Consider the following 16,651-nt stretch of genomic DNA (forward strand, 5'->3'; position numbering starts at 1 on the left):
TAAATTTTTGAGCATATGCCTCAAAATGGAAAAGCATCACTTAATATTAGGACAGTGAAATTTACACTATTACTAAATGTGGAAAAAAGGAAGTGGAAGATTGAGTAAGCGAAGGAATTAGCCAGCTCTACTTAGTGAAGGTGACTTATATGAATATTAATAAACGTAATGTGACTGTAAGTCATAGCAGGTGAGAACGCGACCGCTGACGTAAGAATGTGGGCGACAGTCAGGTGCGGAATCTTCAAACGTGGCTCATGAATATTAATTAGGGTAAGCACACGTTTAAAGATGACGCAATAAATATTCATCATGGTTTGTGACGACTGTGGTGGTGACACAAAGACCACTATTATCACGAAGTATAACGGCCACAAGCAGGAAATTCCCGCATTCAAGGACAACGTAAAATAATATCAGAGCTGATTAAAGAGCAAAGAAGGAAGGAAAAAAAGCCAAGAAGAACAATACAATAAAGTTAGTTCCTGAAAATGTCTGGAGCGGAGTTTGATACTGAGTTTCTTTACATCCTACCCGCGTCTGTTATGAATGACTTCACACGGTTTATGGACTCACTCTCACGCTCAGATTGGATATTATTCGGTAAGAATTATGTATTTAAGTTTAGTTTCCCGTTAGGATGATGTTGTATTCGTTTATTTAAATCTGAACTCGAACCCAAGAGGATGTTGATTAGCAAACTCGCTAACTGGCTTAGCCATCGGATCGGTGACGTCAGAACTAAAGCTTTTGTTCATTACGTGAAATGTTTATTTCTTACAGCCATGATTTAGTTGTGAATAAAGTTTGTACATCTTTGTAATGATATTTGTGTGGTTATGAATGTATCTGAGGTCACTAACGTTACAATGTTGCGCTAAATGTGCCTCATCATGATCGATGGAGTAAACAAAGGGGTAAATAATTACTAATGTTTTTAAAAAGTTGACATCTCTTAAGCAATGGACGTGGATCGCTGTGTCTATTGAATTTGAGTCAGGTGAGATGCTGAAATGTAATCCATCTAAATCACAGCTTTTTTTTTTTCAATGGGGAATCAAGGGATTGGAGATTAGTTTGGATAAGATGGTATTTATATGTAGTAAATGTTTGCCAGTGTTGTCTTTTTTTCCCCAGATAGCTGGAGAATGTCAACAAGAACCTTCTACACAGTCATAATAATTCTTCATGAAGTTTTGGCATGAATCATCCTCTTACACAATTGGAACTAAGTCCCAATGTTCATTACAGCTTCACAGGTAATATCAGACCAGACCGAACTACGCCTTTTGGAGCAAAGCCCCAGACGGACAGACGACCTCATGCACAAATGGGGCTCTCGCAACGGGACGGTCGGAGAACTGCTGAAGATTCTTGAGGGCTTGCAATTCTATAGGGCCCGTGATATCATCCTTAAATGTATGTACATTTTCTGCTTCGTTGTGTCAGGTTATTTGCTCGTTTCTGTTGTCTCTACCACATCTGATGCCCAAACCATCAAGGTTATCAGGTGGGTTTTGTGGTTGTCGTGAAACTCACATGGTAGTCTTCATTTAGGCACTTTGACAAGCAACAAAGTTAAGTTATAAAGAAATACAATGCTGTCAGATGTTTGACAGTTTTCTGCTGTGATCACGTGTTTATTTATCTCAGTTTCTGTTCTCTGATCACTAGATAGGCCGTTGGCATTACAGATACAACCAATAACATCCTCCTCTGACATCTACTGATAAAAATAAAATTTATAAAACAGCAAATAATTAGTTATTTATTTAATCTTAAACAGTCCAAATTGACTGTATTTGATTTGTTAAAACACTTTTTCATTTTGCATGATTTCTCAAAAACACCTGTCCCTATAGACTTTTATCAAAATGCTTGCTTACATATATAATGCAGATACATTTGCCATATAGGCTTATTTAGTTGTAGCAATTGAGATTGAAATTACATTATTTAACACATTATTTGCTTGAGATTCACTATCTTGCTTTTGTTGTTTTTTCTTAAACAAATAAGACCTAGTGTATTATTCATTGACATGGCTAACAGTATTGGAACTGGCAAAAAAATAAAAATAATAATTAGTTCCAAGATAAGCAAGTTAAAACTGAAGTGCTAAAATTAAAAATGGGAAAAATGTACATATAGAAAAAAACTAAAATATTATATATATGTATGTGTGTATGTTTGTGTATATATATATACACACACACACATATAAATTATATATAGGTATGTATGTATCTATATATATCTATATCTCTATATATATCTATCTCTCTCTCTCTCTCTCTCTCTCTCTCTCTGAGAGAGAGAGAGCGATATAGATATATATAGATACATACATACCTATATATAATATATGTGTGTGTGTGTGTGTGTATATATATATATATATATATATATATATATATACATTTATATATATGTACAGAAACTAAAGTTATAAATATGTAAAATAAATAATATAAAGAAGCACATTTAAAATGAATGAATGCCATAATAATATATAAATAATACTAAAATACATCTGTATTAGAGAAGTGTCTGATATATTTCAGTTTTAATGTTTAAGTTTTGTGCTGACACTGCATGTCATAATACTTAGATAATAAATCCATTGATGTACTTTTGTATGCTTTTCCACAGACAGATGTATACTGCAGTTTTGCTCAGAGCAGCCTTCAACCGTGCCACCAGTCCCTGCATGTCAAAGCAGTACAGTCACCTTTGTCAAAGAGTCTCTCCCTGTGCCCGGTAATGCTTTTTCCTAAGTACAGTGCTTGCATCTGTCGTACATGATGATATTCTTTTTAAAAATAAAAGTTGACTGCTGCTAATCAGAACATCTGTGGTAAAAATGGTAATTTTGCTTTTCCAGAAGTCAGGCCTCTACCCAAGCCTAGCCCCCCACCGCCTGATCTGGACTCTGTGAATTCAAGAATCTCCAATATAGAGGTGCTTCATTTGTTAAAAAAATCGTTGTTGATTTGTTCATTGTTTTTATTGTGCTGGTGAAGTAATAGTTGAGAGGACTCTTCCTTTAGCCATCATGTTTTTCTTTCGTTCACTCTCTTAATCCACTGACACATTTGTGCCTATTCATAGAGCCTGTTTGAGAACAGCGTGGAACCCCCACCTTTTTCCTCCACTGCGATGAGCTGGCCGTTTGAAGAAGTACAGAGATGCACATGCAACTTTTCCCCGTGCAAGCATATTGGAGAAGGAGGTTTCGGACACGTGTATAAAGCTGTGATGAGAAACACAGAGTTTGCTGTGAAGAAGCTGAAAGAAGTATTAGAACAGAACTAACAAAACAAACCAATATGATTTTGCGTGTTCTGTTGAGTCATTCAGTTTGTTTCCTAAGCGTCCATCTTTTTTCTCTCTCTCTCTTTCATGTGGGTGTTCGGAGCAGGACTCCCATTTGGACTGGAATGTCGTGAAGGAAAGTTTCAGGACGGAAGTAGAAAAGTTATCACAGTAAGAAACTGTCTGACCATCCTCTGCTCCTTTGGCTTATGCTTCCTGTTCTCGGGCTCTAAATCTGTCTTTCCTGTTTTGTCTTAAAAGAATAGTTCACCCAAAAATTTAAGTTAGCTGAAAATTTACTCCCCCTTAGACCCTCCAAGATGCAGATGATTTTGTTGCTTCATCAGAACAAATTTGGAGAAAGGTAGCATTCCATCACTTGCTCATCAGTGGATCCACTGCAGTGAATGGGTGCCATCAGAATGAGAGTCCAAACAGCTGATAAAAACATCACAAGTAATCCACACCACTCCAGTTCATCAGTTAATGTCTTCAGAGGTGAAAAGCTGCATGTTTGTTAGAAACAAATCCATCATTAAATGTTTTTAACTTCACACCATTGCTAAAATACAAGCCCTCTATCCATAATATTGCTGACGCCTGTGAAAAAGTTGGGTTGTCTGAATCAGGAGAGAAATATGCACAGATCAAGCATCATTTCCAAGTGAAAACAGTCCAAAATATTTCTAAACAAATAAGTAGTGGATTTTGATGTGAGAGGACAAGAGGAGATCAACAACTTAATGATGGATATGTTTCTTACAAACACGCTGCTTGTCACTTCAACAATTATTAACTGATGAACTGGAGTGGTGTAGACTACTGTGATGTTTTTATCAGCTGTTTGGACTCTCATTCTGACGGCACCCATTCACTGCAGATGATCCATTGGCGAGCAAGCGATGTAATGCTAATTTTCTCCATATCTTTTCTGAAGAGAAAACATTTTGAGTGAACAATTCCTTTAATCAACTTTTTTTCAGGCTGGCTGTGTTTCATTTATGTTTGTTCCACAGAAGCGCAGAATGGGACTTACCCGCTTGAAATTTAGATTGCCCTTTATGCACCACACCTCTTCATGAGCCAAAAAAAGAAAATCTCCTGCACACCCTCCAAAACTTTTTTGTGGTTAGTTGTCATCGTTTTTGTTTCATAATTTTTTTTCTGACACATCAACCTGTCAAGCTTTGCTTCCTTCAGCTACTGTAATGCCTTGTTACATTTTATGTAGTATAATCTCAAGCAGCACGGTTTTTCATTAGGCTCTTTCTTACTACACAGATACAGACATCCCAACATAATGGACCTTGCTGGATACAGTATAGAAGGACAAACTTATTGTTTAATATATGCTTATATGCCAAATGGCTCTTTAGAGGACCAGCTTCGATGTGAGGTGAGTTATCACTCTTGCTAGAGCTAGACAATTTGGGCTCATTGTTCAATATGCTACTTCTAAGAATAGTTTACTCAGAATGAAAATTACATCATCATTTGCTCACGCTCATGTCGTTCCAAATGTGTTTGACTTTCTGCTAAGGGAGATGTTTTGAGGAAAGCCCGTTGTGCTATTTTTACATACATTGAAAGTGAATGGGACCGAGACACCGCAAAAAAAAAAAACCCAACAAAGTTAGTTTATGACTCATATTTTAAGTGTTCTGATGTCATACAATAGAATTAAATTTAAGTTGTTTTTCACTGAAAATAGTTTTGTTTACCCTGGCTCTCAAATCTCATTTGTGTACATTCAAATATAATGAATCACAACTTATTTCATGTCACTGACAATGATGACAACATCAATGAGGATGTCATTTAATATCAATGACAAGATATAGCACGAATCACTGGTTCTCACAAGACAAAATATGGGTAACTTCTGTGGTACTTTTTTATTCTTTTTGTATCTTTTCCTTATGACCTTGTATGTAAATGAGCTCTCAAAACACAATCACTTGGCTTTGTAACTGCATGAGTAAGTGATGACAGAATTATCATATTAGGTCATCTACCTCTTTTATGGCATAGGTCTGTGTCCTTCTTACGCTGGTTTCTTTCAGGACAGTAACGCCCTCTCTTGGTCACAACGTGTAAATGTGTTGCTGGGCACTGCCAAAGCTATTCAGTACCTGCATTCATGCTCACCTGCACTCATTCATGGAGATGTCAAGAGGTGAGTGCAGCGCCGCCGCTCCCACCACGCGCATCACGCACTGTGTGTAGGGCACCAAGTGCTGAGGGGGCACCAAAAATAGCCTAATTAATTTTTTTTTAAATGCCGGTATTATTTCATTAGCCTATATGAATATTAGCCACATTTTAGCCGTGTATATGTAACAAAAAAGGGGGAACAAGAAAGATATTTATTTAATAATTGCTCTAGTCTAGTCTAGAAAGTGCATTTGGGTCGGGTTAAAACCTGTTAACTGTCACCCCCGTCCCGAATACGGGACGCCTACGTTGACTATACTATATTACAATCAAATCTAATCTAATCTTGACAAACTATATATCGTTAGAAAGGTTTAAGACTCCCAAATATATATTTTACCAATATTTTTTGTTAAAAATTATGTAGGAAAAGTAATAGATGAATTTATGACGAGTGCACCCTCAGAAATCTACATTACAAAAGGAGTTTTGACCTTTGTTTAAAAAAAAAGACTTCCTCGTTGCCTTTTTCTCTATCACATTTTAGAAATCATCAGAAGTTAAATATCACTTGAAAACATAAAATCTCAAAATTCATCCTTTAAAACCCATTTTAAAATCAGACATTGCATTACCATGTAAATGGCACATCAAAATCATGTTACAAAATGTTTTCAGTCATGAATTATAAAAATTTAGGTTTGTATCATGCACATTCAAGACTATCTTCAAAAACGTGAGTGACAGTTAAGGGGTAACTTGTTTGCCACTGGTGCTACTAAAACACCATCACCCAAAATGCTTGGAAATTAAGGGACATTACATGTCACAGTTCCCAAAAGACAAAATCCAGCACTACAATTTTGCTAAATATATTGTTCCACTTGGACATGCATGTTAATAATTAGAGTACCAACCAGTCATGTTCCCTCTGTTACAGCTCTAACATCCTTTTAGGGAATCACTTGGAGCCCAAGCTAGGGGACTTTGGATTGGCACGTTTATGCCGGAACCCCAACAAAGCCCCAGGCAAGACGTCCACCGTGGCTAAAACCGCTACGGTCCGGGGAACTCTTGCATACCTCCCAGAAGAATACCTGAAGGATGGACAGCTTGGAGTGGAGATCGACGTCTACAGCTTTGGAGTGGTGAGATGAGCAAAGCAAGTTCTTTGAAGAACAAAGAAATGCATTACATAATAAGTGGGAGGGGTATTAATTTCCTTTTAGACCCCAAGACTTCATGCACAGATATATTCTGACATCATTTTTTTTCCCAGTCCATTGCAATGGTTTTAATTGTCAGTCACAGCATTTTAAAACATTGCTTGTCTGTGATTAGCTGCAGTGTGCAACTCTACGAAAAAACGTTATATACAGAAACCTCACTCAAATACGCACAGGAGCATTGAAAAGCAACCATGATTGACTTCAGTTGTCATGGCTGTGAGGGGATAAAAGGAGGGTGAAGTTGACTCATTGTCTATAAAGCGAAACTTTTAACATTATCACAGTATTTCCTGATTTTATAACTTCAGCAGAGATATTGCTATAATATTTGTCTTTCAGGTTTCCATATTTGATAATGTAACATGTTTCTTTCGTACCGCAGGTCATGCTAGAGGTGCTTACTGGGCGGAAGGCTCTGGAGGTCGATGCCCAATCCAGAACGGTTTACTTGGTAAGAGGAGCTGAAGTCATATTTTAGTCACATACACTATGATAGTGTAGAGCTAGCTGGTGGTTAAACCTGTTATTTCTTACAGAAAGATTTAGTAAAAGAGGAGGAAGATGATGGAAGAAGCTTCAGCAAAGGGAAGCACTCGCGGGAGCTGTCCTATGCTTGTGCAGCGGAGAACATCTGCAGGAAACATCTGGATCCTCGACTGAAGTCTAAAGACAACCCTACCCCGCATGGATCGATGGAAATCTCTCAGCTGGCGTGCCAGTGTTTAGACCGACGACGGAAGAAGAGACCTCGCATGACGGAAGTAGGAGAACCTATTCAAATACTGTTTGTTTATTATATTACGATTTTAGAAGCTACACTTGTTTAAGGGATCATGTCACACTTTAATTGTGTTCAGTAAAAATGGTAATTACGGTTAATAATTAATACTTCTGTTCAGCAAGGATGCATTAAACTGATCAAAAGTGTCATTGAAGACATTGATAAGGTTACAAAAGATTTCTATTTCAAAAATAAAGACTGTATATCGTCAGGAAATTCTGACATAAAAGTGCTAAAAGTAAAAGTATTATTCACAATTGTTTCTTCAGTATATTCTTAAAGGGGGGGTGAAATGCTCGTTTTTCACTCAATATCCTGTTAATCTTGAGTACCTATAGAGTAGTACTGCATCCTTCATAACTCCAAAAAGTCTTTGGTTTCATTATATTCATAAGAGAAAGATAGTCTGTACCGATTTTTCCCGGAAAAACACAACCGGCTGGAGGCGTGACGTGTGGGCGGAGCTAAAGAATCACGAGCGCCAGTAGGCTTTTGCGTTGAGCGCATTTGGAAGCTGTGACTTTACCGTGAGGAAAAAAACATCATCCAAAACAAACCATGGCTAACAGTCAGATTCAGCATATATTTATGATCCAGAATCAGATCCAGAGGCTGAAATTTAACAAGAGCAGCAGCAGCAACGTCTCTATGTGGTATGTACTGAAACTGTATATATTTGCTTAGCGGTTTTGGAAAATGACTAAGTTCCACTTTATGTCTGCTTTTTTTTTTTCTTTTTTTAAGCTGTACATGTGGAAAGTGCAGTTTGATAACAACATCGCATGTTGTTTACTTGATGTGCTTACACGCCGATAGCTAAGTTAACAACACAAAGATATTTGAAGCAGTTTTACTCACCGCCTGCGGTTCCAACACACGATCGTGACCCTTTTTCGTTGGGAATGCATTATTCTTAAGAAATAAACGATGTGCAAATCCAGCGTCAAACTGGGCCTTGTTTGTAAAACAAGCATCTTCGAAATGCAGGGAACAAACACAAACACTTGCACAACTCCATTGATGCTCTGTAAAAATAAACTCCATCCACTGGTCCCTTAATGCTGTTTTTTTTTTTTGGTAATCTGTGCAGGGTTGTCTTGGCCTGGCAACCAAAAACACACTTCTTTTGTGACATTTCGCGACGCTCTCGCTCTGATCAGTGAAGTCTGTTGTGCTCTCAGTGCTCTGCTATACGGGAGCGTGCGCTCTTCCGGCAGAAGTGCCTTAGGACCCATATAAGGAAATTCCGCTCCATCTAACGTCACACAGAGCCATACTCGAAAAAAACTTTCCGAAACTTGTGACAAACCGGAAGGAGTATTTTTGGAACAGAAATACTCCTTCAAACGTACAACTTAATTTTTGAAACTTTGTCCATGTTTAGCATGGGAATCCAACTCTTTAACAGTGTAAAAAAACTCAGTATGCATGAAATAGCATTTCACCCCCCCTTTAAGATTTCAGAAAGAATTATGACACACTGAAGACTGGAGTAAGGGCTGGTAAAATTACGCTTTGCATCACAGGAATAAATTACATTTTAAAATTTATACAGATACATTTGAATTGTAATAATATTTCATAAAATGACTGCTTTTACTGTGTGTTTGAAGTAGAAAAAAATAAATGTAGCCTTCGTGAGACATTAAAATTGGTAGTGTAAATATAGTAATACATTCAGAACTAAAAAGAGCATTTATTGAAGTTATTAAATATTAAAGGATGAGAATTTAAAAACCATTGCACATGACAACAAACCCGGCTTTTTCACAAGTGAAGGGCGTGTTTCTTAAAGGTACAGCAGCTAAAAACAGATGGGTCAAAGAGCGGTCACAACAGGGAAAACATACGATTATTAAAAACAATACCCTTTTATAAAATTATGTTTTAGTTAGAATTATCATGCTTATTCTGGCTCGGTTGGTGTTTTTACAGGTGTTCAAAGCACTTCAAGATGTGCATTCAGAGTTGAAGACCTTTGGCAGATCGACCACGGTCAGAATGTCTCCCGTATCATCTCATCCATCCACCCCTGAGCCTCTGTGCTCCGACAGCAGCTCCCTGGACTCTCTCGCCCATCAGTTCTCCAAACTCCACCCTCAAGAGAGCACATACCCCTGCCTTCACAAGACTGTCTATCCCACCGAGACTCTGTCTAGCTACTCAGAGTCAGAGTTGAATGCTGAATCATGGGCTTCACAGTCCTCTGGCATGCCGTGTGAATCGGATGAGAGTCAAGGCTTTTCTCAGTACTTGACGAGTCACTGTAGCAGAGCTCAGGAGACATCGTGTGGGGCCTGCGGCATTCAGAACACCAAAACAAGTGGTTCTTTAGTGGAAAGCCCTTCACAATCCAGTACGAGTAAAGGTAATGAGTTTCTTTGTTATTTAAAATGGGCAGATCATAAATGGTTAAGAGTGTTGTTGTTTTTTTGAATGTATGGTATTATATCTTTCTGGTTGGCCCCATCTCATTTCTCTCTGAATTTACAGATTTTTCTGACCAGAGAGTGTTTATCAATCCTACAAGGCAGCAACTGGTCCAAAAAATTGAGCTTTATGAAGAGGGAAGGATTTTAACTTCTGATCTGTTGTCATCAGGCACCTCATTATGTAAGTGTCCAAATCAGCTGTAACTGGATGACATTACTTTATAATAACAAATTTATTATTCAAGCGTAGCTGAAAATTACCCGTATAGCATAGTCATAGATCCTGGTTATCAAGATTGCATCTTCTCTATCTTTTGGCCTGTAGTTATTGTCTGTAGCTTTGTTTTAAAAGGCATTGCTCAAATCACAAATCGCATTCAAAGCACAACTGTAGTGACAGATTCAAGGATGAATACAAGACCCTCATAGTCGAATGGGACCCAATAAGCGATAAACATATATTTTGTATTTCTTATCTGGCATTTGTATGTATTGTCTATATTTCCATTTTTTATTTGTAAATGTTTTCATCATACTGATACCGATGTTATTATTGTTGACATAAAACAATATTTAGGACTTTAAATTAAATCAACTTTAACTGAAGTAAAATAAACTAAAATTATATATTTTTAATGTATTATTTCAGCTAGTTGCCAAGGCAAACTTTACTCATTTTCACTTAGTTTATCTTGACACACTAAAATATAAATAAAATAAAACTAACACTAATAATAAATAAAAATGAATGAAAAGATATTTAAATGATATGGAAATGATGATCTTAATGTGGCTCCATGAGTTAATTGTTAAATGTACACATTTTCTGTGGTCAAATCAAATGTGGGTCACTTTGCATAAAGAGGAATGTCTTAAGAACAAATGTTGAAACTAGAAATATATATTAACACAATTGCATAGAACATACCTGTCTGCGTGCCATACATTTTTTCCAAAGTTTGCATGCCTGTAACTCTAAAAATATTCAAGATATTATAATATCCTTCTAGATTCTTATTCATCTTAATAAACTTTAATTTTGAAATCTTAATTTTCAAATCCACATATAATTTATTTCGATTTCAAAGCAGCTCCATATTCAAATTGTAGAATTTTACCCATTTTCAGTGGTTAAAACCAAATGTGGTTTACTTTGCACACATCTGATACTTAATGGCATTTAAAGAGGAATGTCCGAAGAATAAACAATGTTTAAACTAGAAATGTTTCCTTCTATCAAAAGAATTGCCTAAAACATAACCCTGAGTACAAAAAATCATTTAAATTAATTTTAACAGCTTCTGAAGCTACCAAGAACTCAGATTCACAGTATTGTAACTAAATGTTACCACGTTACCTATTAGACTGAATCATATAGAGCCTTAAATAATGAAGACACCAAAAGAAAAGTTTCATAAGAATAAAATAATCTAAATTTACATTGATATCTTTAACACTTCTTGAATTAAAAACTTGTAAACCAATGAAAAATGTGTTTTGTATTTTGTTCTTCAGACATTCCTCTTTAAACACAATAACGATCAGCTGTTTAAAAAGTTATCTACATTTGGTTAATGACATTTGAAAATGTGTAAAATAAAAAATACAAATTGGACATGGAATCACTTTGGGATCCCAGTATATATGGGAATAAACCATTCCTTAAAACTAAATATTCCAAAAGAAATGTTTTTGAGAATAAGAATCTAGAAGAATCTAATACTTTTAGAGTTACAGATATGACATATTTGGAAAAATAATATTTATGGCACGTGTATTCTATGCAATTATGTTAGCAATGTTTTTGACCAGAGAAAATGTGGACAATTTACCAATTTAATTCTGGAGCCACATTAAGATCACCATATCTCTGGGATTGAACCATCAAAATGATTAAAGATTAAAGATTGATAGCCTGAATGCACTGTAAGTCGCTTTGGATAAAAGTGTCTGCTAAATGCATCAATTTAATTTAATTTTAATTTAAAGGCCTTTAAAATGAAGATAACAAAAGGAAGGTTTGCTAAGAACCAGAACCTAAAGTGATATTAAGATATCTTTAAAACTTCTTCAGGTACAGGCATGCAAACTTTGACATTTTTTAACTGTCACCGTTGACATATAATGAAACAAAAAATGCTAAAGTCAACAGATTTTACTAATAGACCAACCAATCTCTGTGTAAAAAGAAAATGATGCTGCCCGCTTTCTAAAGTCATTTTTTCAATCCCTCTTATGTGGCTCCAAATCTCAAGTGAAAACTCATTTTAAAAACAAAATGTGTCAACAACACAATATTTCTGTGCTTGTTTGTTTGAATCAAAATAATATATTTATGTGGCTTCATTATGTTGTAGATCGAGGGATGAATGCTGAAACGAGGGAGCCAGAAGAGAGTGATGAGTTTGCATGTGAGACATCTGGAATCAACATGCAGTTGCCTGCTGCAGTTTAGCACTGGATGTTTGGGACCAAGCAAATATGTTGTTCAAATATTACATGAAATTATGGTTATGGTAGAGAAAATGCCTCCATAAATACCTCTGCCAAAGCTGCAGATGTATAAAAAGTGGTATGGATGAAGAAAGCTCTGTAGTTATGTACCTGTGAATCTTGACTGACAAGCCAAAGAAATATAAAAGTGCATAATTTTTTGTTATACTCCTGATGTTTTGGCGACCAAATGTCTGCTTGTTGTTGTTTTTTATAACATAGTGAAGCTTTTGGATTATGGACAACACACCTACATGTATGAGAGTACTGTTTAACATGACTAATCTGTCTCTATGGTTCTAACTGGTGATTATGTCATATAAATTAAACATTTAGTCTGTGCAATTTTCATTATGTAGCAGCAATTTTACAGATTTCTACAATCAGCCCTTTACTTTTTAACTATATAGACTGACACTGTAATAGAATAACTTGAAAACTTGTTATCAGATTCAACTATTTAATCTGCTCTGGTTTTGGTCATTTGTTTGTGTGAATGAAATTCAACTCTTGTTTATTGGCAGTGGAGTGTTTTATAAGCATATAATATTTACGTGAATTATATGATTACCAGAGAGTTATTTCATGCAGAGACTATGAATGGAGATGGAAGAAACTGCAATATTAACCATGGATTATGTTACATAATAAAAATATATTTTACATTATTTCTGTATGTTCTGTGTGTCCCCCATTATGTTTAATTGTTAATGCTAAAATGAAGATAACATTTAAAAAAAAAAAAAAAAAGAACAGAAAAAACTTTCTTTACTACACCTTCATTTTTATATATATATATATATATATATATATATATATATATATATACATACACACACACACACACACATATATATACATACATGCATATACATACACATGCACACACACACATATATATATATATATATATATATACATGCACACACACACATTCAAATTCAGTATCTCAGAAAATTTGAATATTGTGAAAAGGTTCAATATTGAAGACACCTGGTGCCCCACTCTAATCAGCTCATTAACTCAAAACCTTTAAATGGTCTCTTAGTCTAGTTCTGTAGGCTACACAATCATGGGGAAGACTGCTGACTTGACAGTTGTCCAAAAGACACCTTGCACAAGGACAGTGGTGGACGAAGTACACAAATCAAGTACTTAATTTTATATTAGCACATTTTTTTTTTTTTTTTATAATCCTACTGCTCAAAATACCTGGGATTTTTTCCAAAATAACCACTATATGGAGTCAAGATATATTTTTGTTGTTGATATGGACTACGCTTACGAGAGTAATGTTCACTGTGAAGCTTACACTGTGATGTACCTGAGAGAAAACAGAGATGATAATCTAATCTTCACCAGTAAGAAAAAAGTTTTTTAAAGTTTGTGGTTTTACAAAACACCACAGTTATATATGACAAGATAATAAGGCCTGAAGTTAGGAAGAACATCTTAAGGAAAATATAATTATATTTTCTTAATGATTTTTTTCCTTCTCAAACCTTGTCTGTGGTGTAAAAACACCCCTGGCCAAACGGGGTGCATCTCTTCCCCTCTTTGATAATCACTGTACTATCACATCCTTTCTTTTCTCCCCAGATGTAATCTATATATCTATATATCTATAGATAACCACGTGCTAACTTGAGGTAATTTTTATAAATAATGTCCAAATATTTTTTATTCAACCACCTATATATATATATATATATATATATATATATATATATATATAGGTGGTTGAATATATATATATATATATATATATATATATATATATATATATATATATATATATATATATATATATATATATATATATATATAGGTGGTTGAATAAAAATATTTGGACATTATTTATAAAAATTACCTTAAGTTAGCACCAGCAAGCCTGCTAGACATTTAGCATCAGCTACAATATTTACTTATTTTCAGTACCGTTCTGAATAAACATTCATGTCTGTCTAACGTTACTCGTCTAAAAAAAAAAGCCTCAAGTTCAAATATTCATTTATCACCAATTAACTGTTTGACAAACACTCCCTGCTTCGAGATCTGAATTAAAAAAAATCTCAAACATGCTCCGAAGTCCCAATCTGAATCAACCGAGTCGCCAACAGGCTCCGAAGTGCCGATCTGAATCAACCGAGTCGCGAACAGGCTCCGAAGTGCCGATCTGAATCAACCGAGTCGCGAACATGCTCCGAAGTCCCGATCTGAATCAACCGAGTCGCGAACATGCTCCGAAGTCCCGATCTGAATCAACCGAGTCGCCAACAGGCTCCGAAGTGACGATCTGAATCAACCGAGTCGCCAGCAGGCTCCGAAGTGCCGATCAGAATCAACCGAGTCGCGAACATGCTCCGAAGTCCCAATCTTAATCAACCGAGTCGCCAACAGGCTCCGAAGTGCCGATCTGAATCAACCGAGTCGCGAACAGGCTCCGAAGTGCCGATCTGAATCAACCGAGTCGCGAACATGCTCCGAAGTCCCGATCTGAATCAACCGAGTCGCGAACAGGCTCCGAGGTGCCGATCTGAATCAACCGAGTCGCGAACATGCTCCGAAGTGCCGATCTGAATCAACGGAGTCGCGAACATGCTCCGAAGTCCAGAAGTCCCGATCTGAATCAACCGAGTCGCGAACAGGCTCTGAAGTCCCGACCTGAATCAACCGAGTCGCGAACAGGCTCCGAAGTCCCGATCTGAATCAACCGAGTCGCGAACATGCTCCGAAGTGCCGATCTGAATCAACGGAGTCGCGAACAGGCTCCGAAGTCCCGATCTGAATCAACAGAGTCGCGAACAGGCTCCGAATTGCCGATCTGAAAACTTCGACCAAAGAATGTAAAAAATAATTATATTTCTCTAATAACTCTAACTCTACAACTCTATGAAAGACTCAGATCACGTATCTAAAAATAAATCGCTATAATAAAAGCGAAATAATAAGAGGAGTTAAGTTTCCTACCGCTCTGCTGTGTTTGGTCCTCAAGCGCGTCTGACACTCCGCGGCGCGTCTCCGCCCCTCACACGCGCGTTTACAGCGCTAAATGAATCATCTTTGCTAATTATTATACATTTACTTCATTGTCAGCTTCAGGTACTTCATTTATTATTGTTCAATGAACTGTCTGAAACAAAAAAAAGGTTGTATTTCAGTAATAATTCTAAATTATCAAAATAAAATATATAAAATAAATAATAAAAAATATGATTTTCAGTTACAATAATTAATCCTAAATTCCAACATTAATAACTTACTTTTAGCAACATCAGACGCACGCGCTCACAAGATTTCATGGTTCTTACTTCTGTAGACTCACACTAAACGGTTCATTTGAATCAGTGAGTGGTCGACTCCAGAACAGCTGCAATCGGATCATTCTAATTCGTAAACGAATCGTTTGGTGCGATTCGCGATCCGATTTAAAGGTTTATTTTGAAAAGACTCAGTTCGTTCATGATGAATCAGACACCGCTTCTGCGTGTCGGAGCACGTGATATATTATAGGGAGTAACGATATGTTTTATGAAATGTAGTGAAGTTAAAAGTACGATCTTATGCTTTGGAATGTAGTGAAGTAAAAGTAAAAGTTACTCAAAATAAAACTACTTCAGTAAAGTACAGATACTTGAAAAATGTACTTAAGTACAGTAACGAAGTAAAGCTACTCCGTTACTGTCCACCACTGCACAAGGAGGGCAAAACACAAAAGGTCATTGCAAAAGTGGCTGGCCGTTCACAGAGCTATGTGTCCAAGCACATTAATAGAGGGGCGAAGGGAAGGAAAATATGTGGTAGAAAAAAAGTGTACAAGCAATAGGGATATCCGCACCCTGGAGAGGATTGTGAAACAAAACCCATTATAAAATTTGGGGGAGATTCACAAAGAGAAGAGTGGACTGCAGCTGGAGTCCACTACAAGAACCACTACGCACAAACGTATGCAAGACATGGGTTTCAGCTGTCGCATTCATGTGTCAAGCCACTCTTGAACAACAGACATTGTCAGAAGCGTCTCACTTCAAAAAGGACTGGACTACTGCTGAGTGTTGGACCACTCAGCAGCAGTCCAGTCATTTTTGAAGTGAGACGCCAGTTAAGTGCTCTGAAAGTAAATTTTGCATTTCCTTTGAATATCAGGGTCCCAGAGTCTGGACGAAGAGATGAGAGGCACACAATCCACGTTGCTTGAGGTCCAGTGTAAAGTTTCCACAGTCAGTGATGGTTTGAGGTGTCATGTC

At 36.5% G+C, this 16,651-nt stretch overlaps 1 protein-coding gene across 2 annotated transcripts; it reads left to right on the top strand.

The window, feature by feature from the left end:
• The first annotated feature begins 171 nt into the window (after positions 1-171).
• On the top strand, positions 172-13,072 carry LOC128018965 (interleukin-1 receptor-associated kinase 1). Of its 2 annotated transcripts, none has more exons than XM_052604889.1 (14): positions 172-603; positions 1,252-1,419; positions 2,653-2,760; positions 2,885-2,961; positions 3,112-3,297; positions 3,374-3,486; positions 4,597-4,711; positions 5,379-5,491; positions 6,410-6,617; positions 7,081-7,149; positions 7,235-7,459; positions 9,415-9,847; positions 9,973-10,092; positions 12,269-13,072. In XM_052604889.1, exons 1-14 carry the CDS (start codon positions 492-494, stop codon positions 12,364-12,366), a joined length of 2,145 nt encoding a protein of 714 aa, XP_052460849.1. In that variant the 5' UTR covers positions 172-491; the 3' UTR covers positions 12,367-13,072. The 2 variants fall into 2 exon arrangements, with proteins under 2 accessions (XP_052460849.1, XP_052460851.1); XM_052604891.1 differs by having other exon boundaries at positions 175-603; positions 3,422-3,486.
• Positions 13,073-16,651: the final 3,579 nt, after the last annotated feature.

This window comes from Carassius gibelio, chromosome A8 (genome assembly GCF_023724105.1).
Source record: "Carassius gibelio isolate Cgi1373 ecotype wild population from Czech Republic chromosome A8, carGib1.2-hapl.c, whole genome shotgun sequence".
Lineage (NCBI taxonomy): Eukaryota > Metazoa > Chordata > Actinopteri > Cypriniformes > Cyprinidae > Carassius > Carassius gibelio.

Coding starts and splice junctions, on each gene's coding strand:
- LOC128018965 (XM_052604889.1), top strand. CDS start 492: ATGTCTGGAGCGGAGTTTGATACTGAGTTTCTTTACATCCTACCCGCG. Junction 604..1,251: donor CTCAGATTGGATATTATTCG/GTAAGAATTATG, acceptor TGTTCATTACAG/CTTCACAGGTAATATCAGAC. Junction 2,962..3,111: donor CAAGAATCTCCAATATAGAG/GTGCTTCATTTG, acceptor GCCTATTCATAG/AGCCTGTTTGAGAACAGCGT.